At 39.9% G+C, this 27600-nt stretch overlaps 1 protein-coding gene across 10 annotated transcripts in view; it reads right to left on the minus strand.

Moving 5' to 3' along the window:
- Positions 1–27600, minus strand: part of cobl (cordon-bleu WH2 repeat protein) — a 308135-nt gene that overhangs the window by 38453 nt on the left and 242082 nt on the right. For 9 of the 10 annotated variants that reach the window (XM_048552683.1, XM_048552656.1, XM_048552647.1 and 6 more), the window contains 3 exons: positions 10315–10675; positions 5962–6038; positions 93–2122 (listed from right to left, as the gene is read on the minus strand). In XM_048552683.1, coding sequence (XP_048408640.1) covers positions 93–2122; positions 5962–6038; positions 10315–10675 — 2468 coding nt within the window. The remainder of the gene's footprint in view (positions 1–92; positions 2123–5961; positions 6039–10314; positions 10676–27600) is intronic. The other variant, XM_048552709.1, reaches the window with a different exon arrangement.

The following is a 27600-nucleotide window of genomic DNA, read 5'->3' on the forward strand; positions in this document are numbered from 1 at the left end:
TATTTGTCAGAGATGACATTTTGAAGTAGCTGAAATTCTCACGAGAAAACATCTTTGAATCAGAACTAAAACAACCAAGTGGAAATTTATACCTTTCTAAGCCGTCCTTTATTTTGCCCTGATTGGATAGCTTCCATTAGAGAACTGTGTAAGCACTCATCTTTCTGTACAGGCTTCTGAATAATGGGTTTGAATTTCTTGACAGGCCCAAACATGTTGGAATTGGGTTTGATATTGAAGCAATTTGTGTGGAAGGAAGGTGAAGATTCTGACTGCGTCGCAAATACTGTTTCAGTAACTGAAGAGTCTACAGCAGATATTGTCGGCAGATCTGAGACGCATAAATTATGTGAGATGCAATCACCTTGTTTCATAGCAGTAACATGACTTTTAACAGAATTTGAAAATAAAGTTGAAATTGGATTGATTGCAAAGGTCACAGATGCGTTAACCGACTGATCACTTGGAGCACCGGAAATCACGACATCTTTCAAAAAAGGTGAATGCATTTCACTTTGTGGAATCTGCACATTTGCAGTAGGACATTGCTCGTCAGGAGAAAAGGCATCCTTTATGACTAATTGTAAAGGTTGTGATTGGGATTTAACTTTGTTGAGCGAGTTTGTTTGAGTTGACACACCTTGAAGAAATGAATTCTGATTTGGAACATCTTTAGCTTCCTTATGTAATATCACTTTTTCAACATTTTCTGTGTTGGATTGGAGTTCAAACCCTGTCTTCTGTTGGTTTTCCATTAAATCTTTTTTTGAAGGATTCACAGAAGACTTCTCAGCAGGTCTAAATTTATGTTTATCCTCCGATTTACTCTCAAATTCACTGTTACTCTGAACATTCGATTCATTCCCAGGTCCAGTTTTTGTTAACCGTATGCCTGTGTAGTGGCTAATTGCTGAGGCGACATATTGACTTGATGTTCTTCTGCAGGGCTTAATAAAATTACTTTCTGTTCTGTGGTGGGTACTTTCTGGTACACTTGCAATTTTTTGATTCAATGGCTTAACTGACAATAATGGCTTTTCTTCAGTGGAATGCAAGCAAGTTTTAAGTGACTTACTACCTGCAGGTATAGTCTCTGTAGTAACTATTTTTGATTTGGGGGATATATTTGTCAACTTGTTTGCTGCCTCTTGCAGTTGAAAATCACTAGCTGTGCGGCCAGTTTCATTTATTGCCATAGTTGTACCTGGGTCAGCACAATGTAGATTATCCTTATCCAAACTTTTTGCATTCCAGAACATTTTTGCTTGTTCCAACAGTGATTCCTTGCCACTGGCTGCTGTTGTAGTATCTTTGCTTTGTTTTTCGCTGATTTTGACATGTATTAAATTGCCTTGATCATCGATCTTCATTGCATTTGTGACTGATGACAAGCTTTCTCTTCCCTTAGGATTTATTACTGGCTTTGGGGGAATAACTGTAAATGTCCTCATGCCTACTTTTGGAATACATCCATGAGTAACTTTATTGGTAGTATTTATCCACCTGCATGATGTATGCTCGTGTTCTGGAGCATAATTTGCCGGAGAACAATTTTGATCTTGTATAAGATGTTCTGCTTGGACATTCTCCAGTACTTCCACACACTTTGTAGCTTCCAAAGTTATTTGGTCAACCTCCACTGGTGGAATGTTGTGCAAGTCTTTCTTACCATTTCCTCTAACCTGCATTTCGTACTTCAGTTCGTTTGCAGGCAAAGTAATTTTAAATTTGTTTTTGTCTGATATTATCTCATCATTGATATCATTCATCTTTCCCTGTGAAATTTCCATTGTTTTTTTAATGGGCTCCTGTCTGATGTCTGTACAATTGAGAAAACTTGCAGGATAGAATGTATCAAATGAAACATTAGATAATGACTCTTTCTGCATACTGGTTGCCAAAGCTCCAGTTATTGTTGTCGAGCATGTTTGCTGATTCCTATCTGTATTGTGAACTTTTGCTTCTGTAGACTCTGGTACTTCTTCCTGTAATATTTTCTCTTCAGTTTTCTCCTGGCAAGTCCATGATACTTCATCAATGATTGTCACTGGAACAAATTCTTGTTCATCAATGATTTTGTCAGACAGTGTGGAAGATTTTTTTATGGCTGAATCTTGCACAGCTGCCAAATAAATAACCAAATGTTGCTTTTAAGTCTCAAAAAGATGTTCCTCTCTAATCACACTCTTATCACTCATGCATCCTCACCGGTTACCAACCCCTCCCCATTTAACGAATAGTGTTATTGCTGCAATTTCATCATTTAAGTGATTTTAAACCTCTTTTATTAACAAGTGCTTAGACATCACTGATGTTTTGTTCAGTCAGAAAATCAGGTTTAAAAACAGTTAATCTAGGGATGAACAGTATGAGTTGAGACATACAGAACTAGCCAATAGATATTCTGAAACTCATATTCAACCTGAAGCTTATTTTTGTCAAAGGTTTTAAGCTGTTCAGTAAAATGTGAAATCAAATTACAAACATAAAACTGGCCTGCATTTACCAAAAAAAATTACATAAGTGATAATGTAAATATGAAATAGAAAGATAAAATGCTGGTAGTACTCAACAGGTCATGCACCATATGTAGAGAGAGTAAAACAGAGTAACTGCTGAAATTTAGGGCTTATGCACAGAATATTGGGGTAGCTAACTGTAGGGGTGATAGACTTCCTGTTCCCACCAACGAGAAAGCTTGTCGGATCAAGCACCAATTAGGCACTTAAGTGCTGTTTGGAAAACTTTGTACCCAATCAAGAACATCAGCACTGAAGTCCTTCTCGAATTAAGGATGCCAGTCAATCAGAAGTTGGCAGCGCTGTTGTTTTGAATAGCATCACTGGAAGCCCTGCTGCACAGCTATGGAGAGCTGTGCTCATGAGCTTTTTTTTGAAGGGATGGATCCCAGGATGGGATCGTTGGTACTTTTTCCTATAATATATTTTCTTCAGTTTCCTCCTGGCAAGTCCACAACACTCGGAGGAAAATGGCATGTCAGAGACAATGGCAAGGAGTATGCTTTCAACTACCACCATCTTGCCACCAATATCTTATCCTGACTGTCCCCAGAATGGGGCAAATGGAGGCTAACCCCTAACCCCAGAAGCCGAATCATACTGGTTTCTCTGTTGGGTAAAGAGTGATTTATCTCACCTCCCAGGATGGTGGGTAATTGGCAAGATGGTTAGTTTAGGCCCTTAACTGGCCATTAATTGACCAATTAGAATCTTCAGAGCTGGTCAACAAGATTGCTAATGGACCTTCTCACCCAGACTTTAATTGCTGAAAAGGAGGGAAGAAGGTGAGAATCTCCCTGTAGCTGACATACCCAGTTATTTGCCCTTCCTGCATCTTTTCTTGTCCCCTGTGGGCAGAATAAAAATCCTGTCTAATATTTCATCCACTGAAAGTTTATTGACCCAAAATGTTGACTCTGTTTCTCTTCACAGATGCTGACTGACTTTCTTTGTATTTTTAGCATTTATTTCTTCTCTTTCTAGCATGCATTATTTGTGCACCCAGTGAAAGTTCATCTCATTCATTAATGTGCACTGGTGTTCCTATGTTTTGATAAGGTCCATAAGCAGTACTGTTTCCTCATTGGAGGGCTTTTAACTTGAAAATTTGACCACTAGTTACAGCATGTGCAAGATCACAGCTTTCTACTAGATCAAATTCGAGGCAATAGTAATTCATTACTGTGCCATTTTAATTAAATTATTGAAATTTTTATTTCATTTTTACATGAAATTTGTCTAATATTTTTTCAAACATGTCAGATTTTGGGCAAATTAAGTACTTTGCCTTCAAATGACTTGGTCAGTTCTACTACCTAGCAGCCCTACCAACAGTAGTTACACTATCATAGAGTCATACAGTGCGGAAACAGGCCCTTCAGTCCAATCAGTCCATGCCAAACATGATCCCAAACTAAACAAATCCCACCTGCCTGTGCTTGGCCTGTATCCCTCCAAACATTTCTGATTCATGTACTTATCTAAATGTCTTTTGAAAGAACGAAAAAATGAATCAAAATGAAAATGTTATACGACTAAAATGTATTCTAGAAGTAAATCAAGAAATAAGCCTGAATCTCAGTAGCAGTTGCAAGATTCACGTTATTCTCAGTCCACCATTTCAGAATTTTAGATTTAAAAAGAATGAGAAGTGGTCTCATTGAAACATGTTTTGAAGGGGCTTGACACTGAAGACTGGATCTCTGTGTAGGAGAAAGATGCCAAGGTCTTTTAAAATGACAGACAGAACTTGGACTTCAAAGTCTTTCCCCCAAATCCAGCATGTACCATTTTCCTGATTCAGAGAAACAGGGTATACTATACAAAGAACAGATGCAATTTAAGGATAAGCTGGTTCATTTAAAGTTGGCATCACAGGGTGATAACAGGCACGATTTTCACTTCAGAAATAACTTTAACCCATGCTGTATGTCCTGTGATTTCATGGTGCTGACGTTATTGTTTGCTCAAGGTAGATGGGAAACTATTAGCCATCACATTACTTAAATGTCCTGGATTTCAAATTTTGATAGCAACTGCTGGCCTGGATAGCTCAGTGTGAAAAAAATTTAAGAGTGACGAAAAGGTGTTTGTTGACATAACTCAAAGGCAACTAGAAACAGGCAACAAATGCTTCCCAGCCAGTAATGCTCACACCACACAAACAAGTTTTAAAAAAACTTAAAGCAATGTTTATAGCATTATAACCACTTGACTGCTTCCAGAAACTATCATTACTGGAAAGGATAGCTGTAAATTTACACTTTGACATGTTCAAGAGATTGCTACCTTTGATGTAGTATTACAACTACAGTTGTGGTCATGGATATAATTGTTTTTAAGAAGAAATTTGATTCTTGAAAGGATTTAAAGGCATTGAATTGACTTCTTTGATTGCGAGTTTTGTTTTTGTTTAGTGAACTCTGTGGCAGATTCTTAAAGCTTTATTTTCTTTCATGTCAGCATGGCCCTTGAGGTTGCCCTGGTGCATACTGGGTATATTGACATGGAGGGTTCAAGGGCAGAGAGTGATATGTGTGGACATAATTCGACATACATTGACAGTAATTGGTCACAACAACAATAAAGGACCATTGTGGTGAGTGGGCATTTTTTTTTAATTCAAAGAAATGTGAACTTTTTGGAACTGTTTACCCAAAACATGATGGTGATAATCTAATGTTGAATATATTTAAGTCTGAGCTGGAACTTTGGTCTCTCAAATCATCAAAACAGATGTTAAATGGACAAGTGGAATTGATTGACCATGATCATATAGAATGATGAATTAAGGTTCATGAGCTATACGGTCTACACTTATTCCATGTTCTTATGCCCTCCAGTTCCACAGGCCCTATTCTTTGTCAATATGGTCACGCCTCACGTGATCCAAAATAATATTGGCAGCCTACTCCATTACAGGTGATATGACAACACCATGCTGTCAGTCCTTTTGGATTTGATGTCAAAAAACTCACAGTTTACACTTAAACTTTCCAGCAGGAGTCACACAGACATAAGATGTATGGCTGAAGTTAGAACCCTTGCCCTCAGCATGCAAGAGAAGGGTCATTGATTTAAATTCCTGTGCTTCTCACACTCTCTTCTTCACTGACATAGTAGAATTTCTTATGCAGCTACAATAATTTATTAGAAACAAACACATAGGGTGTTTCTCTGACTTAGAATGCCAATATTAAGCTCCAGCATTGCTGCATCCAAAATGAAACCTTTAACCTTGATGTAAGTAAATAAAAATTGCACCCTGAGCGAATGAGCAATAGAGCATTAATTACACAATGTGATGAACCAATGTAACAGTCTGATTAAAAATATAAATTGAAGTATATTCATTATACATTTCATTAGGAGTATGACTTGAAGAAGAGTTTTTCTTTAGTTATTATTTCATTTAAGAGCCCCACAGAACTTGTGTTCTTACCAGCCAATCCTGTTAAGGTTAGATGTGCCTGGTCTGCAATGGAGATCACAGCTTCTTCCTTCCAGTTAGGTCCAGTGCTTGTGTGAAGTACAAAATAAAGTTACATAGGTTAGGATTAGAAACATAAATTGAACTTTATCAAGTAAACAATTGCTCTATCAGAACAGTTTCTTTTTGATGGTAGCCGTTATGTATTTTGCCATTCATATGGGCACTTGACAGACTGTTTGCTTTTTTATTTAACTTCACTATTATAATTCCTATTTGTCATTTAATCTCTCTTGTTTTTCACCCAATCAAACATCTACTCTGTTGTTCTTGCTCCTGCCCTCCCTTTTTCATTTTAGATCATAGCTCACAGATCATAGAATCCCTACTGTGTAGAAACAGGCCCTTCGGCCTAAGAAGTCCACACCGACCCATTGAGCACCCAGACCCATCCACCTATACCCCACCTAATCTACACATCTCCAAACACTATGGGCAATTTAGCATGGCCAATCCACCTAACCTGAACATCCTTGGACTGTGGGAAGAAACCCACGCAGACACGGGGAGAATGTACAAACTCCACACAGTTGCCCAAGGGTGGAATCAAAGCCAGGTCTCTGGCACTATGAGGCAGCAGTGCTAACCATTGAGCCACCGTGCTGCCCTGTTATTCAAACCTATTGCACCTTCAATTCTCATGCATTCTAGGTCATGACACAACACACTGGCTGGATTTTAAGACAATCTAGTATGGAACTACAGGAACTTCTGAAGAAGGGTCTCGACCTGAAACGTCAACTTTCCCACTTCTCTGATGTTGCTTGGCCTGCTGTGTTCCTCCAGCTCTACACTGAGTTGTCTCTAACTCGAGCATCTGCAGTTCTTGCTATCTCTGCCTGGATTTTACACTTTTCAGTGGGGTGAGCAAATTGGAACTGAAAGTAGTGGTTTGCACACTCCTGCCTCTGCCACTTCACCTCAACAAATCAAGTGTCAAGCAGTGAACTTGAAACTGCTGAAGGGGTGAAGGGGCAGGAATGGTGGCCAAATTGCCATGCAAAAGGGGCTCAAATTCTAGCTAGGATGCTCAACAGGAAGTTCGTGAAAGCCAAGACTTCTGGTCATATGATCTTACTCATTAACTCTGATTCTTATTTCAAGCTGAGTATTTCTAGTATTGTCTGCTGTTATTTTATCACAGAATCATATATATTGTCCTAATTCTAATATTTGCACTCTTTCCTAAATCCAGTCCCAGTTCTTTCAATGCCCTTGGTTCTCTTAAGTCCAGTTGTGCAATGTTTTTGCCTGATATAATATCTCATAAATAGCATCAACATGGGAGAACAAACTCTGTAAACTTGATAAGTGATTCCTACCAACAGTATGTAGAATACTCAAATAGTCACTGAACCAATAATTTTCACATAGGTTATTGAAATCTACACATGAAAATTAAAAGTAGAGATATTTAAGTAGTAAGAATAACACAAAATCTCAGAGATTCTTAGTAATAGATATCACCACTACTAAATTTCTCCTCACGCTTTAGGTTCGTATGTGTAAAGAACTGACTGTGAAACAGCTGTGAATCAAAATTTCCAATAATTGAGATTCTTCATTGATAAAATGTTCAATTGCTGAAAAATGTTTTGTCTTGCCATCATCAGGAAAATTCACAACATATACGAAAAGAGGAGAGAATGAACAGAATGCTGATTGGTTGGCACATGGATTCTGATTGACGAGGGTGGTGTCATTGAGAATTCGACAGATAATAATGTTTGACAGTTAGGTTCTGAAGCTTTGTTTAGATCTCAAATAAGGCGGGTTGAATCTGGTCGATCAGGATATTGCCTTGAGAAATTAACCAGTTGAATAGCTATCATCTACTTCATTGAGCAGCTATAAGCACATGTTCTTTCTGTCTGCAAAGAACAAGCTCCTGTGTATTAATAAAGGAAATTCCTAGTACATGCAAGTTTTTCATACTGTGCGTCCAACTGACAATCTTAAATTCATTGTCAGTGGGATTCTTCACACACTCCAGATTATTCTGTAAATGTTGTCCAAATGCAGAATCACACTGTGTTGAGCATTTTGTAAGCACAGGCAGTTCCTTGCTTTCTACAAACAACCAAAGGCATGTGCTATTTGATATGATTCACCAAGCATTGGGTTGAATGGCCTACATTCTTGGCTTCATTCCAGCATAGAATTTCTTACACCGTATCACTTCCATATATTGAACACAGTCATACATAAATCTAGACTAAGCCTGACAATTAACAGTCAATCATCATTAACTGCAGCATTCACCATGGCAACACACCTCTACTAAAGAGAAACCACCATTCTTCTCTCAAACATTATAAATGTTGATTTTCCCTTTTGCTGGTATTTTTTATAAATTGTCCTGATAAGAAATTTTTAAATTTACTTCATTCATAGTATATGGGTGTTTTTGGCTGGATCAGCATTCATAGACCATCCCTAGTAGGAATCAAAGAGTAATAAACTTTAGAATCAGACTATTCAGTCTAACTCATCATGCCGGCCAGATATCCCAGTCTGACCTAATCCCATTTTCCAGCATTTGGTCCATATCACTCTAAATTCTCCCTATTCAGATAGCCATCCAGATGTCTCTTAAATGTTATAATTGTACCCACCTCCACCACTTCCTCTGGCAGCTTGTTCCATACATGTATCACCTTCTGGGTGAAAAGGTTGCCCCTCAGGTCTTTCTAAATTTTCCCATCTCACTGTAAAATTATGCCTTTTCATTTTGGACACCCACACCCAAGGAAAAAGACCTTGGCCATTTATCCTATCTATGCCCCTCATGATTTTCTCTTCTTATACTCTCCTGATTTATGCCTTGTAGATAGAGAACAAGTTCTGGGGAGCCAAGAGCATTACTTGCTGCAAGATTCACAGTTTCTTTGTAGCTTTGTAAAATGAAAACTTTAGAAATAAAACATCTTTCTATAGCAATGCTTGTTTTATATCATTTCTTAAAATCTTTTAAAAAAACTTGGACTTATACAGCATCAATCATGACCACCGGATATTTCAAAGCACTTAACAGCTAATTAAGTACTTTAAAAATACAGTTGTGGTAGTACAACACTGCATTTGTAAACAGCCAATTCCCACAAACAACATGATAATGAGCAGATACTCTGCTGGTGATGATGGCTGAAGGGTAAATATTGGTCAAGACAGCAAGGATAATTCTCCACTCTTCTTCAAAACAGTGCCATCAGATGTTCTCTATCCACCTGAGAGAACAACACCTGCAACAACTGTGGCACAGTATTGGATTTCAGACTCTGTCTTGAGTTTTGAGGTCAAGTCAGGAGAGAAACTTGCACCGACAACTTTGCGACTCAAAAATGAGAGTGTTATCAACTGATGACAGTGGACACTAGCCAAATATATTTCTGAAGATGTATTTTGTTCAAATAAAAGACAAAGAAAAGCTGTGTTGATTAAAGTCAATTTATGAGTGCAAAATATTCAAAAAAGCAAATTCTGAAATTCTAGTTCGAGCTACAATTAGAATTTGACAGGATATGTTTTGATATGGTGGATTAGTGTTCAGAATTAGGTCTATTGCTTTCATTTTGAGAAGCCCCTTTATCTTATAGGAATAGACATGCTTTGATTCCTCTCCAACAAAAATATAAAATAATTTTGAAGGGTGGTGCATTTATCACACATCCAAAATACAAATCCATTTGACTATACAGTCTTTAAGAAGAACTTGCATTGTTATTCTACAAATGCTTCAAACACTGCATTATTCTACAATACTACAAATAATAAATTAAAATCGGTAAAATACTTGTGAGCCTAGGAATAGCTGTTGATGCATAACTGAGAGGCTATCCAAGGGCTACAAAGAAATCCAGAGATAATGGGAACTGCAGATGCTGGAGAATCCAAGATAACAAAGTGTGAGGCTGGATGAACATAGCAGGCCAAACGCCATCTTAGGAGCACAAAAGCTGACATTTCGGGCCTAGGCCCTTCATCAGAAAAAATGGTGAAGAAGGGCCTAGGCCCGAAACGTCAGCTTTTGTGCTCCTAAGATGCTGCTTGGCCTGCTGTGTTCATCCAGCCCCACACTTTGTTACCTGACAAAAAAATCCAATTAGCATATGATTTTAATCATTCATGAACTGAAAAGTAAATGGAACTTCTCCTGGTTTTAGTCTGTGAAGTCTGGATTTAGTCGATTACTAAATATAGTTATTAGGAAAAATTGTTGTTCCACTCTGTACGATGTATTCATACTGAACCAATTTATATTACAATGTGTACTAAAATTGCAGGCATTGACATCAAAATTCATACCTGATATTGTAGTTCCCAGCAGAATTTGATTCATATTCAGAAGACCAATCACGACTCCATGTTGAATATTCTTCTGTGCCACTTACCTTATTTGAGGCACTTGGGATCTCGTTAGTGTTTGTTTTGTTCCTCAAACTGAGGCTGCCAGTGAGAGAAACTGGGAAGGGTACATCAAATTGAGTGTTTACAGTCCCAGAGTCATCAAAATTCAACAGTTCACCCTCTGATGTTGCAGTGTATTCTGAAAGACTTCGGTGGCAACTGTCACTACTCTTTACTGATGCAGTCTCTTTCCTATCTTCACATTCTATTTCCGTTATATCATCACCAACTGCACTATCTTGTTCTGATCCCAGTCCCGCTGATAGAGAATCCAGAATGGAAAATAAAGAAAACAAATCACACGATTAAAATAATTCAGTTAGAAAGTGCCCTTAAATGTCCACATTTATCGGTTACTTGATTAACTACTGAATTTATACTTCAAATAAACTACTAATATGAATATGGGGAAAAAACACAATGAAGGTATTGGTTTATTGGTGATACAATGACAACATAATTACCTCATCTTCTGAAGACACTACTGGCATTTAGATATTGTGCAAACTAGTTCCAGAACATATTAAATTTATTGTGTTTTGAAATATTTCCAAAATAAGCATGAACATTTTTGACAGAATTTATAAAACAATTAAGTAAGTACACACATTGAAAGATACATTTTAAATCTTAAAACACATTCAGTTTTGGAAAGGCAGAATTTTGCTCCAGTTACAGCTTTGAAATAGGCAATAATTACTTAAGGGACACAGTATGTGTGGTAATTTCATCACAATTTGTAGAGTGCAGAAAGTGGCTCAGTATTGCCAGAAGCTGTTTTATACTTTAAAAAGTAGTTAAGAGACGTCATTTACTGAAATGACCATTGTTTTCTCCCTATGTTATCAATGCAAATGTTTTGGTGAATTTTTTTTTAAGCTGAGTAACAATAATCAAAGCAACTGGCTAACAAATATTAACATTCTTGAATTAGATATTACACAATGATTAGAGAAGAGCAGGAGAATAAAATTGTTGAATATTTATCAAAACCTTGTTTAGTGTGGGATATTAGGTAATGTTGTAGCATAAATAATTGAACAGAGAAGTTTATTTCTGTCTTATAAGAAATCACTTGAATGTATTCATCAGTAAAATGCAGCTGCTTAGTTAGTGAAGCTGACCAACTAAAGCGGATAACATAAATTCCTTTATGTACCAAAATATTTGAGACCAATACTTCACACAAAACATCAAGGATTGAATTTATTAAGTAATAGTTTCAAATTTAAATGTGTGCTAGATTTGGGCCAATGTGGAATCTCATACAACGACTGTCTATTTTGGTGAGTCCAGGTTGGCCAGTTGCCTCTGCCTAACATTACAGCAGGGATGGTTGTGCCATGACCAGGTCCAGTCTGGTGCAGTCACACAGCTTGAGTTGTTTAGTTCTGAACTTCCCAATATAGCGAGATGAGATCAGCAGATTGTTTAGTCATATGTCCTTGGTTGAGTTGTGCAGTAGGCCTTGATGCAGGGTGTAAAGGAGGGAGGTCCCTTTTCCAAGGGTCTGGATACAGTACACAAAGTTTTTAATGACCTCATATAAGTGATCAATGACAATGGATACATCTTCACATGCCATACCATATCAAATGCACAACTGGCCTCACACATCATTACTTTGGCGAAGTCAAGAGCTTCAAAGAGAAGGAACAGGTCAGACAGTAAAGAAACATTCAGATATTCTATTTCAGGTATGGCAGGTAATGGCAAAACCATAAGAACTGTATTGATTAAACTGGAAGACAGAAATAATAAACAGGTGATTAAAGCATAGTGCTGAGGGATAAGTTAGAATCTATGGTCTGAATAAGAGTTCTATATATAAATAGAGTGTAAGGAACAAGTTAAATGAGCTGCAGGAAGAAGAATTCAAATCAGAAATTGTGACAGCATAGCTATAACTGAGACATGGCTGCATGATGGTCAGGACTGAGAATTAAATACACCATGTTATGACAATTACAGAACAGGGAGGCAAAATGGCAGGAGGGGTGGAGTAGCCTTACTGATTCGAAACAAAATTACTTCAGTGGTGAGGAACGTTATAATGAAGGCAAAGCATCCAGTCAAGACCAATGAGTGGGACTGAGGTACAATAAAGGATATAAGCTGTAACAGGGCTCGTGCATAGACCACCTGGTAGCAGCTCTGAAGTGTTCAGATAGTATAAATTAGGCAATGTGAAACAAAGGCAAAATAGGGAAATTATAACTTTAACATTGATTGGGAGAAGCAGACAAGCACCTGTCAGAAGGAGTAATAAATTTCTAGTGTGTGTCTGGGATAGTTTCCTACAGCAATATGTCCGAGGTGAAACAAGGAGTCAAAGCAATATTGGATTTAGTATTAAGTAATGAGCCACATTTAACAAGTAACCTAATAAAGTGTGAACATTGATTAAACAGTGATAACTTGATCAGTTCAGTGTGGTGATGAGTTCAATGTAGTGTCTAAAAGTTAGAAGCACAAATCAGGCATTAGAATTTTAGATTTAGCTAAGGCCAACTTTAATGAGATAAGACAGAGACTACCCACAGTAAACTGAAAACTCTGCTAACAGGTAACACAACTGAAAAACAGTGGAAGATGTTTAAAGAAACATTTAACAGAATACAGAACCAGTTTATACTTCTGAGACAGAAAAGTTCCAAATCACAGAGAAAAAAAGCCATGGACAACTAAAGAGATAAAGTGTGTTCTGAGGAACGGTCATTGGACCTGAAACATTAATGCTGATTTCTCTTCACAGATGCTGCCAGACCTGCTGAGCTTTTCCAGCAACTTCTGTTTTTATAAAGATATAAAAGACAGCATAAAACTAAACTAAAGGGCTTACGAAAATGCAAAATGTAGCTGAGATTCTGCTGAGTGGGAAAGATACAAAGACCAACGGAGCATTTTACAAGCATTACCAAAAGGAATTATAAAAGGTAAGTTGCCAGAGTCATCATAAAAAGAAATTTTATAGTTACTTAGAGGGAAAGTGGATGGTCAGGAACAATGAGAATGCAAGAACTGCAGATGTTGGAGTCAGAGAAAACAGTGTGGAGCTGGAGGATCACAGCAGGCCAGGCAGCATGAGAGAAACAGGAAAGCTGACATTTTGGCTCAGGACCCTTCAGTAAATGAAGCTTTCCTATTTCTCTGAGGCTGCCTGACCTGCTGTGTTCGTCCAGCTCCACACTTTGTTATCTTGGTCAGGAACAATGTTGTCCCACTAAAAGCTGCAAGAGAGGATATTATTGGTGACTGTGGGGATAAAGCAGACATGTTGAAAAATTACTTTGCCTCAGTGTTTATGGTACGAAGGGAGGTTAGTCTACTGGAAGTCCTGAGGAAATTCTTAGCAGATTTGGAGAAAGAATTGAAGAAAATTAAACCAAGTGAAACAGTGATAATAAAGGACTAAATGGAAATAAAGAGTGACAAATCTTCAAGATCTGATGGTTTCCACCTGAGGCCATTAGAGGCAGTAGAGGAGCACTCCGTAGATGCCCTAATGATAATCTTTCAGTTCCCTAGATATAGGAATCATCTCTCTTAGGGAGAAAATTGCACATTACCCTGCTTTTTAAGAAGGATGAAAGAGGAAAACCAGGGAATTACTGTCCAGTTAGCCTAGCATTTGTAGTGGAGAAATTGTTGGAGCCTTTAAGTAAGGATGGGTTAATTGAATATCTCGAAAATTTTCAGCCAATCAAGGAGATCCAACTTCTGTTCATGACAAGCCTCACTAAATTTCTTGGAGAGGTGGCTGAAATAGTGGAGTGGACAATGTACATGGATATTGTTTATACAAACTTAGTCCAGAAAACCGTAAGACATAGGAGCAGAAATTAGACCATTCAACCCATCGAGTCTGCTCAGTCATTCAATCATGGCTAATAAGTTCCTGAACCCCATTCTCCTGCTGTCTCCCCATAACCCTTGATCCCCTTGATAATCAAGAACCTATTCTATCTCAGTCTTAAATGTACTCAATGATCTGGCCTCCACAGCCTTCAGTGACAGTGAATTCCATAGATTCACCACCTTCTGGCTGAAGAAGTTTCTCCTTACCTCTGTTCTAAAGGGTCATCCCTTTACTCTAAGGCTGTGTCCTCGGGTCCTAGACTCTCCTACCAGTGGAAGTATCTTCCCAACATCCACTCTGTACAGGCCAATTAGATCCCCCCCAATCCTTTGAAATTCCAATGAGTACAGTTTCAGAGTCCTCAAATGTTCCTCATATGTTAAGCTTTCCATTCTCGGGACCATCCTTGGTGAACCTCCTCTGAACCCGCTCCAGGGCCTGTACATCCTTCCTGAGATAAGGGGCCCAAAACTGCACACAATACTCCAAATGTAGTCTGACCAGAGCCTAATAAAGCCTCAATAGTACATCCCTGCTTTTATATTCAAGTCCTCTCAAAATAAATGCCAACATTGCATTTGCCTTCCTGACTACTGACTCAACCTGCAAGTTTAGAACATAGTACATAGAACAATACAGCGCAGAACAGACCCTTCGGCCCTCGATGTTGCGTCGACCTGTGAACTAATATAAGCCCATCCCCCTACACTCTGCCATCATCATCCATATGCTTATCCAAGGACTGTTTAAATGCCCCTAATATGGCTGAGTTAACTATATTGGCAGGCAGGGCATTCCACGCCCTTCCCACTCTCTGAGTAAAAAGCCTGCCTCTGACATCTGTCTTAAATCTATCACCCCTCAATTTGCAGCTTTGCCCCCTTGTACAAGCCGACGTCATCACCCTAGGAAAAAGATTCTCACTGTCCACCTTATCTAATCCTCCGATCATCATTTACCTTGAGAGAATCTTGGACGAGAACTCTCAAGTCTCTTTGCACTTCAGACTTATAAATTTTCTCCCCATTTAGAAAACAGCCCATGCTTTTATTCTTCTTACCAAGAATGACCTTACACTTTCCCATGTTGTACTCCATCAGCCATTTCTTTGCCCACTCTCCTAACCTGTCCAAATCCTTTTGCAGCCTTGTCACCTCCTCAATACCACCTGTTCCTCCACCTATCTTTGTGTCATCTGAAAGCCTGGCCAGAATGCCCACTTCTAGATGGCATTTGATATAATCCACATAAGATGCTGTTAACTCAGGTAGAAATCCATGGAACTCAGGGCAAATTACTGATATAGCTGGGAGGTGACAGAAATTAGGGATAATGAGTAGGTCTTCAAATTGCCTGGATGTAACCAGTGGTGACCCACAAGGATCTGAGATAGGCCCTCAATTATTCATATTATTTATTAGTAATTGGGGTAATGACATAGAAAGTGTAATATCCAAATGTGTTGATAACACATAGGTAGGCAGTGCTGAAGACAGTGTAGATGATAACATAAAATTACAAAGAGATATTGATGGACCAAGTGAATGAGCAAAACTGTGACAGATAGCGTCCAATGTAGTGTGCGGTTGTTCAGTATGACCCAAAAAGGGAAAGATCAGGATACTTTCTAGATGTTATTAAGTTAAATACAGTGAATGTCCGAGGAGATTTGGAGGTTCAGGCCTACAGACATCTGAGTTGGTGCAGAAAATTATCACAAAAGCTCCATAATGATGGCTTATATATTTATAGGTCTGGAAATGATGCAGAAGCTATGCTGTAGTTATACAAAACCCCAGTTAGAGCCACTTAGAGTACTGTGAGCAGACCTGAGCACAACACTAAATGGAAGAATATATTGGCTTTGGAGGGAGTACAAAATAGGTTTACAAGAATGATATGCGGGTCCTGTAGAGAGATTATACAAAGTGGATAACAAAGTGTGGAGCTGGATGAACACAGCAGGCCAAACAGCATCTCAGGAGCACAAAAGCTGACGATTCTGGCCTAGAACCTTCATCAGACCCTTCATCCCATTATCTCTTATACAAAGTGGACCTGTTTTCTCTACAATTTAGAAGGTTAATGGGTGATCTGCTTGAAGACTTCAAGATATTAACAAAAGACAGGGTAGATAAAGGTAAACGATTCCCACTGGTTGGAGATTCTAGAATTAGGGGGCACAGCCGAAACATTAAAACCAGTGTATTCAGGAGAGGTGTGAGGAAGTATTTTGACACAGAAGGAGTAGCAGAGGTTTGGAACGCTCTTCCGCAAACAGCAATTGATGTTAGATCAGTTGTTAATTTAAAATCTGAGGTAGATAAAATTTTGTTAAGCAAAGATATTAAGGGTAATGGCCAGAGGTAAGCACATACAGTAAAAGGCTTGATGGGGTGAATAGTTTATTCTGATCCTTTTTTCATTCACAATACTTCCTTTACTTGTCTGCATGCAAGAGATATTAATCATGACTGAACCTGAGATCGCAGCCTCATCTCAAACTCACACAAGTGACACTGCTGTAAGTTGCACACCAACGTACGCATTAGCAGGTATTCAAATTCGGCAGATATGTCTATTAAACACATCATATCACAATAACACTTTTCTGTATCTTGCAGAACAAGATAACATAATAAACTCCATCTAGTGCTAACTGGCAGGGATAGGCATAGCAGTACGTGCTCATCGCCATGGAGGTGATAATGTTGGCAATTATTACAGTTGCCATTACTGAGGCAGTGGTCAGCGGCAGGGCTGAAATCATCAAGGATGACATTCCTGCCTAATCCACCATTTTAAATTCTACTCAACACAATACTAAGCATCTTTTGCTTTCCCACCTTCCCTGACTTCAATCCTGACTCCATGCTTTCAAGGACGAGTTGGTTAGTCAGCAAGTGGTGCAGAAGCTTGTGTCTATGTATGAACAATAGACTGATGAGTAAAAACAAAATTCATCACTGGATCTGACTTATAGCCACCAGCTCAGATACTGGCACACCCATAAACATTGCTACAAAGGCATGTGGTTTCTCCCCAAAGTTATTTCTCACCTCTGTTGAACTGCTGGATTTCCCATAGTCTGGGTTACACATATAAAATAGATTAAATATAAGACACCCAGACTCATGAAATAATTCAAGGGTAACAGAGGGGACATGGCAAGTCACCAGGCATGGAGGAAGGATCATGCATTTGTCAGTTCCCTACAGATATGCTACTGGAGAAGTGCTAGCTTCACAAACTAGATAACTATTGATCTCTTTTAGGATTATAGCAGTCAAGCACTCACCACTACCACTCTGACAGTACTTTTGCAATTTCCTGTCAGTCAACCAGCATTTGAGACTGCTGCAATCTATGCTGAAGTATGAAAAAGATTCAAGAGGACATTGATCAATTTATGGAATGCAGGTGGCAGATGGAATTTATTGCAAGAAAGTATGAAGAGATGCATTTGATTGAAGGAACACTAAGAAGCAATATCAAAGGATTACAAGTTTAAACAGACCTGGAGTATTTTGTGCACAACTCATTCAAGATGGCAGGCCAGCTCGATGAAGTAGTTAAACAGCCACACGTGATCCTGCATCTTATAAGTAAAAGAAGAAAGTATGAAAGGATATTGTGATGCACCTTGACAAAACACTGGTTCGGCCTCAATGGGAGTGCTGTGTCCAGTTGTGGGCACAATTCAAGAAAGATATGGAATGATTACACAGGGTGTAGTCAAGATTTATGCTAATTGTTTCGGAGATGAAGAGCTAAATTCATGCAGCTAGATTGGAGAAGTCTGGTTGTGCTTCTTACAGAAGAATATTTACAGGAGATTTGATGGGAGAGAGAGGCAGGAGTCAAGACAGATTCTACTGAAAATGCTCCTGTTGGCCAAAGGTTCAAGAATCAGAGGGCACCAATTTAAGGCAAAAGACTGCTATGATAGAAACTAAGCTCAAATCTCTGAGCCATTAATCCAGGCCTTTGGTTTTACAATTCAGTAACATTGCTACAAAGCTACTGATCCCCTAGTTTATGCAGAACTTGAGTCAGCAAACCATCCTTTAATTCTTGCCTCAGCACTCACTGTACATTTCTGTAATTCACACTAGCTATAGAAAACCACAGAGAATCATAGCAGGAATCAGAAAAAAAAATCCAATGGAACTAACATGCAAGTATTTAATCAGAGATAATGGGATCAAGTATTCAAATGTTTTTTTTTAATTATTGTTGATGTGTGAGCTCATTTCTACTTCTGAAGCCATGTGACATTCTGAAAGGATGCCAGCTTGAATGCTGGGCCACAAAATTACAAAACTAGCATCACATCAATATTGCACACCGAATAATGTCATGATTGTTTCGTTCTGCATAGTTTTGGGTTGTCTGGGAATTGGGCTGTCATGTCAGGGAAGTAAGCATGACTTGGTGCCCAGGAGGAAACAGTTCTACTGCTCTTAACCCACAAGCATTGCTACAAAAGGCATATGGTTTCTCCCCAAAGATAATGGGAACTGCAGATGCTGGAGAATCCAAGACAACAAAATGTGAGAGTATAGGTGGGGACGTAGGGAGGGGATAGGTCAGTCCAGGGAAGACGGACAGGTCAAGGAGGTGGGATGAGGTTAGTAGGTAGATGGGGGTGCGGCTTGGGGTGGGAGGAAGGGATGGGTGAGAGGAAGAACAGGTTAGGGAGGCGGAGAGAGGTTGGACTGGTTTTGGGATGCAGTGGGTGGAGTGGAGGAGCTGGGCTGGTTGTGTACAATTTTCCATCCCCACCCCTGTCTGCTTTCCGGACAGACCACTCTCTCCGTGACTCCCTTGTTCGCTCCACACTGCCCTCCAACCCCACCACACCCGGCACCTTCCCCTGCAACCGCAGGAAATGCTACACTTGCCCCCACACCTCCCCCCTAACCCCTATCCCAGGCCCCAAGATGACATTCCACATTAAGCAGAGGTTCACCTGCACATCTGCCAATGTGGTATACTGTATCCACTGTACCCGGTGTGGCTTCCTCGATATTGGGGAAACCAAGCGGAGGCTTGGAGACCGCTTTGCAGAACACCTCCGCTCAGTTCGCAACAAACTACTGCACCTCCAGTCGCAAACCATTTCCACTCCCCCTCCCATTCTTTCGATGACATGTCCATCATGGGCCTCCTGCAGTGCCACAATGATGCCACCCGAAGGTTGCAGGAACAGCAACTCATATTCCGCCTGGGAACCCTGCAGCCTAATGGTATCAATGTGGACTTCACCAGTTTCAAAATCTCCCCTTCCCCAACTGCATCCCTAAACCAGCCCAGTTCGTCCCCTCCCCCCACTGCAGCACACAACCAGCCCAGCTCCTCCACTCCACCCACTGCATCCCAAAACCAGTCCAACCTGTCTCCGCCTCCCTAACCTGTTCTTCCTCTCACCCATCCCTTCCTCTCACCCATCCCTTCCTCCCACCCCAAGCCGCACCCCCATCTACCTACTAACCTCATCCCACCTCCTTGACCTGTCCGTCTTCCCTGGACTGACCTATCCCCTCCCTACCTCCCCACCTATACTCTCTCCACCTATCTTCTTTTCTCTCCATCTTCGGTCCGCCTCCCCCTCTCTCCCTATTTATTTCAGAACCCTCAGACCATCCCCCTCTCTGATGAAGGGTCTAGGCCCGAAACGTCAGCTTTTGTGCTCCTGAGATGCTGCTTGGCCTGCTGTGTTCATCCAGCCTCACATTTTGTTGTCTTGGTTTCTCCCCAAAGTTATTTCTCACCACTGTTGAACTGCTGGATTTCCCGTAGTCTGGGATACACATGTAAAATAGATTAAATATGAGACACCCAGCTACGTGATAATATATTACCGAAAGACATGTCTCTGGATTGGCAATATATCCCCTGTGCTGTCACTTTTAAATTCAGAAGTGGATAGATTCGAGTCAGGCTGGAATGAATTTTAATTTTTGAAGATTTTTACACTGGACTCAACCTCAACCTGTGTTAGTTAAATGCACCTACAAAATTTCTTCAGCTGGGAAAATCACCCGAAGTAGTACTAAATACTTTGACAGCTTTCTGTTTGTCTTACCCCAGCAACCCCTCAGAGAGGCAGAGATGCAACAGCTATACTTTCATCTCCTTCTTTCCCACAAACTAGGGCCTTAAGCACTGTTTTCCAGTGAAATAGCAATTAGCTTGTACTTCTTACATATACTTATCTCTGGATTCACTTCCTTACAATGCAAATTCAGACTGGGTGGTCACTTTGCTGGACACTTCAGTTCACAAGTATAACTGTGAATTTCTACTCACTAGCCATTTTAATTCCTTGCTCCACTCCCAATCTAAACTCTTGCATCCATGTCACTTTTCAAATGAAACTCAATGTAGATTAAAGGATGGCATCTCATCTTTCATTTGGGCACTTTACAGACCTCCAAATTGAGCAGTGAGTTTAGCATTATCAGAACATAACCTCGGTCCCAATGTCTTGTGGTGTTTTCTTTTTGGCATGGCAATTGATGGCGATTATTCTGTTTTCCTAACTCACATTTCCTTTTGATTCAACTGCTATTTCTTCAGCTGCCCCTTTAATCTTTGCCTTTGTCTTGCGCCATCATACCTTTTATCACCTAATCAATCCAGCCTTGAATCCGTCATAGACCTTGCGTCCTGCTTTTCCACTCTTCTCCCTTTTCCTGTCTCTTAACTTCCTTAAAACATCGACAACATATGCCTGTTTTGATGAAAGATCAAAACATAACCAGTTCACTCAGTTTTTGAAAGGAAATCTGTCATCCAGTTTAGCCTACCTGTGAGATCTATAGCAATGTGGTTGCCTTAACTGCGCTCAGAAATGGACTAGCAAATCACTCAGTTTAAGGGACATTTAACAAATGCCGAGCTTTTCAGTGATACCATGTCCCATAAAAGAATAAAAAACATCCATAATTCCCAAAATGGACAGAAATATAACATACAGAGCTGAATAATGATTCAATGGTGCAATATCCTTTTGCAAGGATTAGTACAAAGTGACAACATACTACAATTGACAGAAGTTGGAAAGTGCAAATGAGCTGTAAAACTCTGAGGTCTACTTCCACAAATCCTTAAAGTAGCAGTGCAAGTTAATAAAACTGTTACTATTGTGTACTTCAGTGCCAATCACTACTATCTCATGGTTGGGGTAGTTTGCTACCTTCAAGGTCTTTCCATAACTGAGTCGAAGAGGCTGATTAGTTGAGAATGGAAGAAAACCACTACAGTCTTGATAAAAAGAGGGTCTTGTCTAAAACAGGATGTGTTTTATTGAATTGCAGTGATCAGGTACAACCGGTCAAGAAAAAGAAGGAAACATATGTCAGGTACAGACAGCAGAGATTGACTGAATCCCTATAGGAGTACAAGGGCAGTAGGAGAATACTTTGGAAGCAAATCAGGAGGCCAAAAGGATATATGAAATAGCTTTGGCAATAAGGTTAAGGAGAATCGAAGGGATTTCTACAAATACTTTAACGACAAAAGAGTCACTCGGAGAGAACAGGGCCCCTTAATGATCAGCAAGGCCATGTACATGTGGAATTGCAGGAGGAAGGTGAGACGCTAAACGTGTATTTTGCATCAGTGTTTACTGTGGAGAAGGAAATGACGCTAGGGAAAATAAATAGTAACATCAAGAAAAGTGTCCATATTACAGAGGAGATGGTGCTGAACCTCATAAAATGCATAAAGATGGATAAATCGGTGGGACTGGATAAGGGAAACCCTAGAACTCGCTGGGAAGCTAGGGAAATGATTGCTGTGCCCCTTGCTGAGATATCTGTATCATCGATAGCCCTGGCTGGGTGAGGTGCCGGAAGACTGGAGGTTCTAATGTGGTATCATTATTTCAAAAAGGCGGTAAAGGAAAGCCAGGGAACTACAGACCGGTGAGCATAACATCTGTGGTAGACAGGTTGTTGGAGGGGATTCTGAGGGACAGAATTTACCTATATTTGGAAAGGCAAGGGTTATTTAGGGATAGCCAACAAGGCTTTGTGCGTGGGAAATCGTATCTCAGTAACTTGATTGAGTTTTTTGAAGAAGTAACAAAGAGGACTGATGAGGTCAGAGCGGTGGATGTGATCTATATGGACTTCAGTAAGGCGTTCGACCAGGTTCCTTATGACAGACTGCTTAGCAAGGTTAGATCACATTGGAATAGAGGGAGAACGAGCTACTTGGATACAGATCTGGTTTGAAAGTAGAATAGGGAAGGTGATGGTGGAGGGTTGCTTTTCAGACTGGAGGCCTAACCAGTGGTGTGCCACAAGGATTGGTGCTCGCTCCACTGTTTTTCATCATTTATAGTAATGATTTCAATGTGAATATTGGAGGTATGGTTAGTAAGTTTGCAGATGACACTAAAATTGGAGCTGTCGTGGACAGTGAGAAAGGTTGCTTCAGAGTGCAATGAGACCTTGAACAGATTGGCCAATGGGCCGAGGCACAGCAGATGGAGTTGAATCAAGATGAATGTGAGGTGCCACATTTTTGTAGAATAAATTAGCGCAGTTCTTATTCACTTAATGATAAGGTCCTGGGGGGTGTTTCTGAACAAAAAGACCTTGGAATGTTGGTTCGAAGTTCCAGTGGAGTCACAGGTAGACAGGATAGTGAAGAAGGCATTTGGTACGCTTGTCTTTATTGATCAGTCATTCAGTATAAGAGTTGGGAGGTCATATTGTGGCTGCATGGGGCATTGGTTAGGTCACTTTTGGAATACTGCATTTATTTCTGGTCTCTTTGATGTAGGAAAGGTATTTTTAAACTTGAAAGAGTTGGTCAAGATTTACAAGGATGTTGCCAGGGTTGGAGGGTTTGAGCTATAGGGAGAGGCTGAATAAGCTGGGGCTATCTTCCCAAGAGTATTAGAGGCTGAGTGGTGACCTTATAGAGGTTTATAAAATCATAAGGGGCACGGATGAGGTGAATAGTCAAAGTCTTGTTCCCAAGCTAGGAGAGTTCAAAGCTAGAGGGCATAGGTTTATGGCGGCGGACGAAAGATTTAAAAGGGAACTAAGGGGCAAGGTTTTCACACAGATGGTGGGTGCATGTATGGAATGAGCTGCCACGAGAAATGGTGGAGGCTAGTACAATATAACATTTAAAACACATCTGTATGGGTATATAAATAGGAAGGATTGAGAGAGAGAGATAATGGGAACTGCAGATGCTGGAGAATTCCAAGATAATAAAATGTGAGGCTGGATGAACACAGCAGGCCAAGCAGCATCTCAGGAGCATCTCTGTTCTCTCCATCTTCGGTCCGCCTCCCCCTCTCTCCCTATTTATTCCAGAACCCTCACCCCATCCCCCTCTCTGATGAAGGATCTAGGCCCGAAACGTCAGCTTTTGTGCTCCTGAGATGCTGCTTGGCCTGCTGTGTTCATCCAGCCTCACATTTTATTATTTTAGGATTGAGAGAGATGTGGGCCAGATGCTGGCCAATGGGACTAAATTAATTTAGGATATCTGATTGGCATGGACGAGTTGGACTGAAGCATTTGTTTCCTTGCTGTACATCTCCATGATTCTAAATCATTAATGAATATATCTACGGATACCTTTAGATATTGAACTCTTCCATAAACTCTTGCTTTATCAAGAATTTTTATTGTTCTCAGATTAAAGTAATTGTCAAAAGCCTGTGGAACCAAATAAAATATCATTAGCTCTTCATCTTAGTGAATGCTAAAGTATATTCATTAGTTCAGCTTATGACTTCATATCTATCTTGGAAGCAGTTCTCTATCTAAGAACGGTTTATGCCAAAATGCCTAATCCTGTGTTCAACTTGGCCCATCTCTGAAATTAATTCTGCCGGTCAGTATTATTCATCTTGTCAATGTGATTTCCTCTTTGCTTTGAAGATTTTTATTATGCATGTCTCAGTGCTGTTTTATTCTCTCTGCCAAGTAGATTCCCATTGCTTTACTATAACAATATTATTCTTTTCTCGTGTCTTAGGGGCTTTTAATCTGAATTGTGTAGCAATTATGCATCAGTAGGCTCACTGGGTTCTTTCCTAGTTTTTACAGTCAAAATGGAGATTTCCCACCATCTGCAGAAAAATGAAGACTTCTCACCTATTCATGTGCTATTGCACTGTTGAAGGGAAAATGAGCAATTCCTGCCATTCATGGCCTAGTACTGTCCTTTTCCAAATAACGGCTAGCCTGAAGCTTCAATACTTCTTTTCCACCTGAACCATGCTTGAAATTAGAGATCACCCACTCTTATTGTAGCCTCAAACGTTTTCTGTTGGATGATGTCTTTTAGGATTTAAAATTCACCCTTTGTCACCCTAATTCTACTTTTGTGACATTACTGGTGCTGCAACATTGGTTTAAAGTACTTCTATGGCCTATTTCCCAAATATCACCATGCCTCCTGGCATCCGCTCACTACTGTGACAATACTTATTGTAAGCTGTAAATACTCCTTTATAGCTTCTAGCCTTCTCAACTCATCCTTTGATGTTAATTTAAAGTGTCGTCCTTGTTCAGCAAGATTTTTAACATTCATGGAGCTCCAATGCCTGTTCACTCGCTGTTTGAATCTCTGATTGAGACTGCTCCTACAGATCCTCATTTCCTGATGGAATCTGTAACTGTCAGGTCATAGAGCCAGAACTGTAAAGTACGGAAACAGAGCCTTTGATCCAACTCATCTATGCCAGCCAGATATCCTAAATTCATCTAGTCCCATTTGCCAGCATTTGGGCAATATCCCTCCAAACCCTTCCTACTCATGTACCCATCCAGATGCCTTTTAAAGTTGTAATGTACCAGCCTCCACCACTTTCTGTGGCAGTTCATTCCACAACACGCCACCATCTATGTGCGGAAGTTGTCCCTTAGGTCCTGGTTAAATCTTTCCTGTCTCACCTTAAACCTATGCCGTCTAGTTTTGGACTACCCCATCCCAGGGAAAAGACCTTGGCTATTCACCCTATTCATGCCCCTTATAATTTTATAAACCTCTATAAAGTCACCCATTAGGCTCTGACAGCCCAGAGAAAATAGTTCCAGCGTATTCAGTCTCTCCCTATTGCTGAAACCCCCCACCCTGGCAACATCCTGGAAAATCCTTTTGAACCCTTTCAAGTTTCACAACATCCTTCCTATAGGAGGGAGACCAGAACTGAATGCTGTATTCCAAAACTGGCCCAACTAATGTCCTGTACAGCCGCAACACGACCTCCAATGCACTGACCAATAAAGACAAGCATACCACATGCCTTTTTCATTATCCTGTCCTCCTGGGACTCCGCTTTGAAGGAAATATGAAACTGCATTCCAAGGTCTTTGTTTAGCAATACTCCCAGAACCTTACCATTAAGTATATAAATCCAGCCCTGATTTGCCTTTGCAAAGGTTCATATTTATCTAGACTAACCTTCATCTGCCACTCCTTGGTCCACTAGCTCATCTAATCAATGTCCCATTGTACTCTGAGGTAACCTTCTTCGCTGGCCACTACACCACCAATTTTGGTGTCAACTTACTAACCAAACCTCCTACGTTCACATCAAAATCATTTATAGAAACGATGAAATGCAATGGAGCCAGCACTGATCTTTGTGACACACCGTTAGTCCGCATGGTGTGACTACTTCTACTTCACATTTGCTTCAAATCTTCTCTTGCCACGTTTTACATGTTGTCTCTTCTTTGTTGATCTTTCCAGGAATTTCTCTTTGACAGTTCAGCTGCTACAACTACAAAGTATCTATCTAAATGATTCTTCAACCATAAGGTCCTGTTATACTTGTTATCATTACCCATGTCACTACATAGCCTTGTCCTTTCTCTTGAACTTTACAAATTTCTGGACACTTTACCCTTGAAAAAAACCGCAAGAACTGCAGATGCTGTAAATCAGGAACAAAAACAGAAGTTTCTGGAAAAGCTCAGCAGATCTGACAGCGTCTGTGAAAAAAAAATAGGATCACCGGACCCAAAATGTTAACTCTGATTTTTTTTAGATGCTGCCAGACGTGTTAACTCTGATTATTTTCAGACGCTGCCAGACCAGCTGAGCTTTTCCAGCAACTTCTGTTTTTGAACCTTTACCCTTGCCCTGGACTTCCACTATTTAATTTAAACTACTTTCTAATGTCAAAGTTCTTCAATTTACCAGAATGTCAGTACCACCATTGTCCCAGTCAATCTCATTCCAACATTGTTCCACCAATGGTGGACAAATGTCACAGCATGTTGTGAAGCATGCAGTCTTATGGGGACAAACTCTCCTGCTAAGGACCTTGCAGTTCCAATGATGATCTTTTTACTTTATTCATACAGGCACGAAGGCTTAACTAGCTAGGGCATCTTTATTGCATATCCCTAATTACCCTTGGGAAGGTGGTGGTGAACTACCTTCCTGAATGACTATAGTCAATTCAGTGTAGGTACACCTGCAATGCTGTTAGGGAGCGGTTTCTAGGACTTGGACTCAGTAACAGTGAACGAACAGAGACATACCTCCAAATCAGATGCTGACTGGCTTGGAGAGGAACTTGTGGTATGTTCTCAAGTATCTGTTGCATCCTCAGAGAGGATGCAATTTCAGCAGCCTCTATCATTTACAATTGTGTGCCAGTACTGGAGAGATACTGAGCTCTAACTGGTTGGCAACTCTTGGAGACAGTAATTTCCCCATACAACTCTGAGGAATCCCACAACCTGGTTGGGATTTAATCCCATGGGCCTCCCAGAACTAGCCCTGTTGGAGGTATCAGTCCCACTGAACATTAAATTCTGCCTAATGTTTGCAAATTCAGTGCTTTTGGATTTTGGTTGTGAGTTGGATGCAATTGGGGAACTTGTGAATCTTTAAAATGGCAACTGACAGATCAACACACAGAAATGAAGTTGAGTCTGCATGACAGAGCAAAATATAACTTTTGCATTTACAATAGTGCTGAGGGAAACTTCCCACCAAGTTTCATGATATAAACTTGACAGAATAATAACATACAGGGGCATATAATATTCCCTTACTAAGGAAGTATCTCACTGTGTTATTTAAATAAATGTAAATATTCAAAGCTTATGCTATAATTTTAGTGAAATTGAAATAATGGACTTAAAAATTTCTATATGACATAAGAATATTCTGCAAACTGCATCTGTTATCTATCCAAACAGTTCAGAGATTGATTAATTCATACTTCATACATAATGAAATGTTCTTTTCTGAAATATTTATTTACACATCTTTTTAAAAAATGAATTTATTTGTAATTTTATGACTTGAACTTTATGTGTGAAATTGGC

The sequence above is a fragment of the Stegostoma tigrinum genome, chromosome 2 (assembly GCF_030684315.1).
Source record: "Stegostoma tigrinum isolate sSteTig4 chromosome 2, sSteTig4.hap1, whole genome shotgun sequence".
In the NCBI taxonomy this organism is placed as follows: Eukaryota; Metazoa; Chordata; class Chondrichthyes; order Orectolobiformes; family Stegostomatidae; genus Stegostoma; species Stegostoma tigrinum.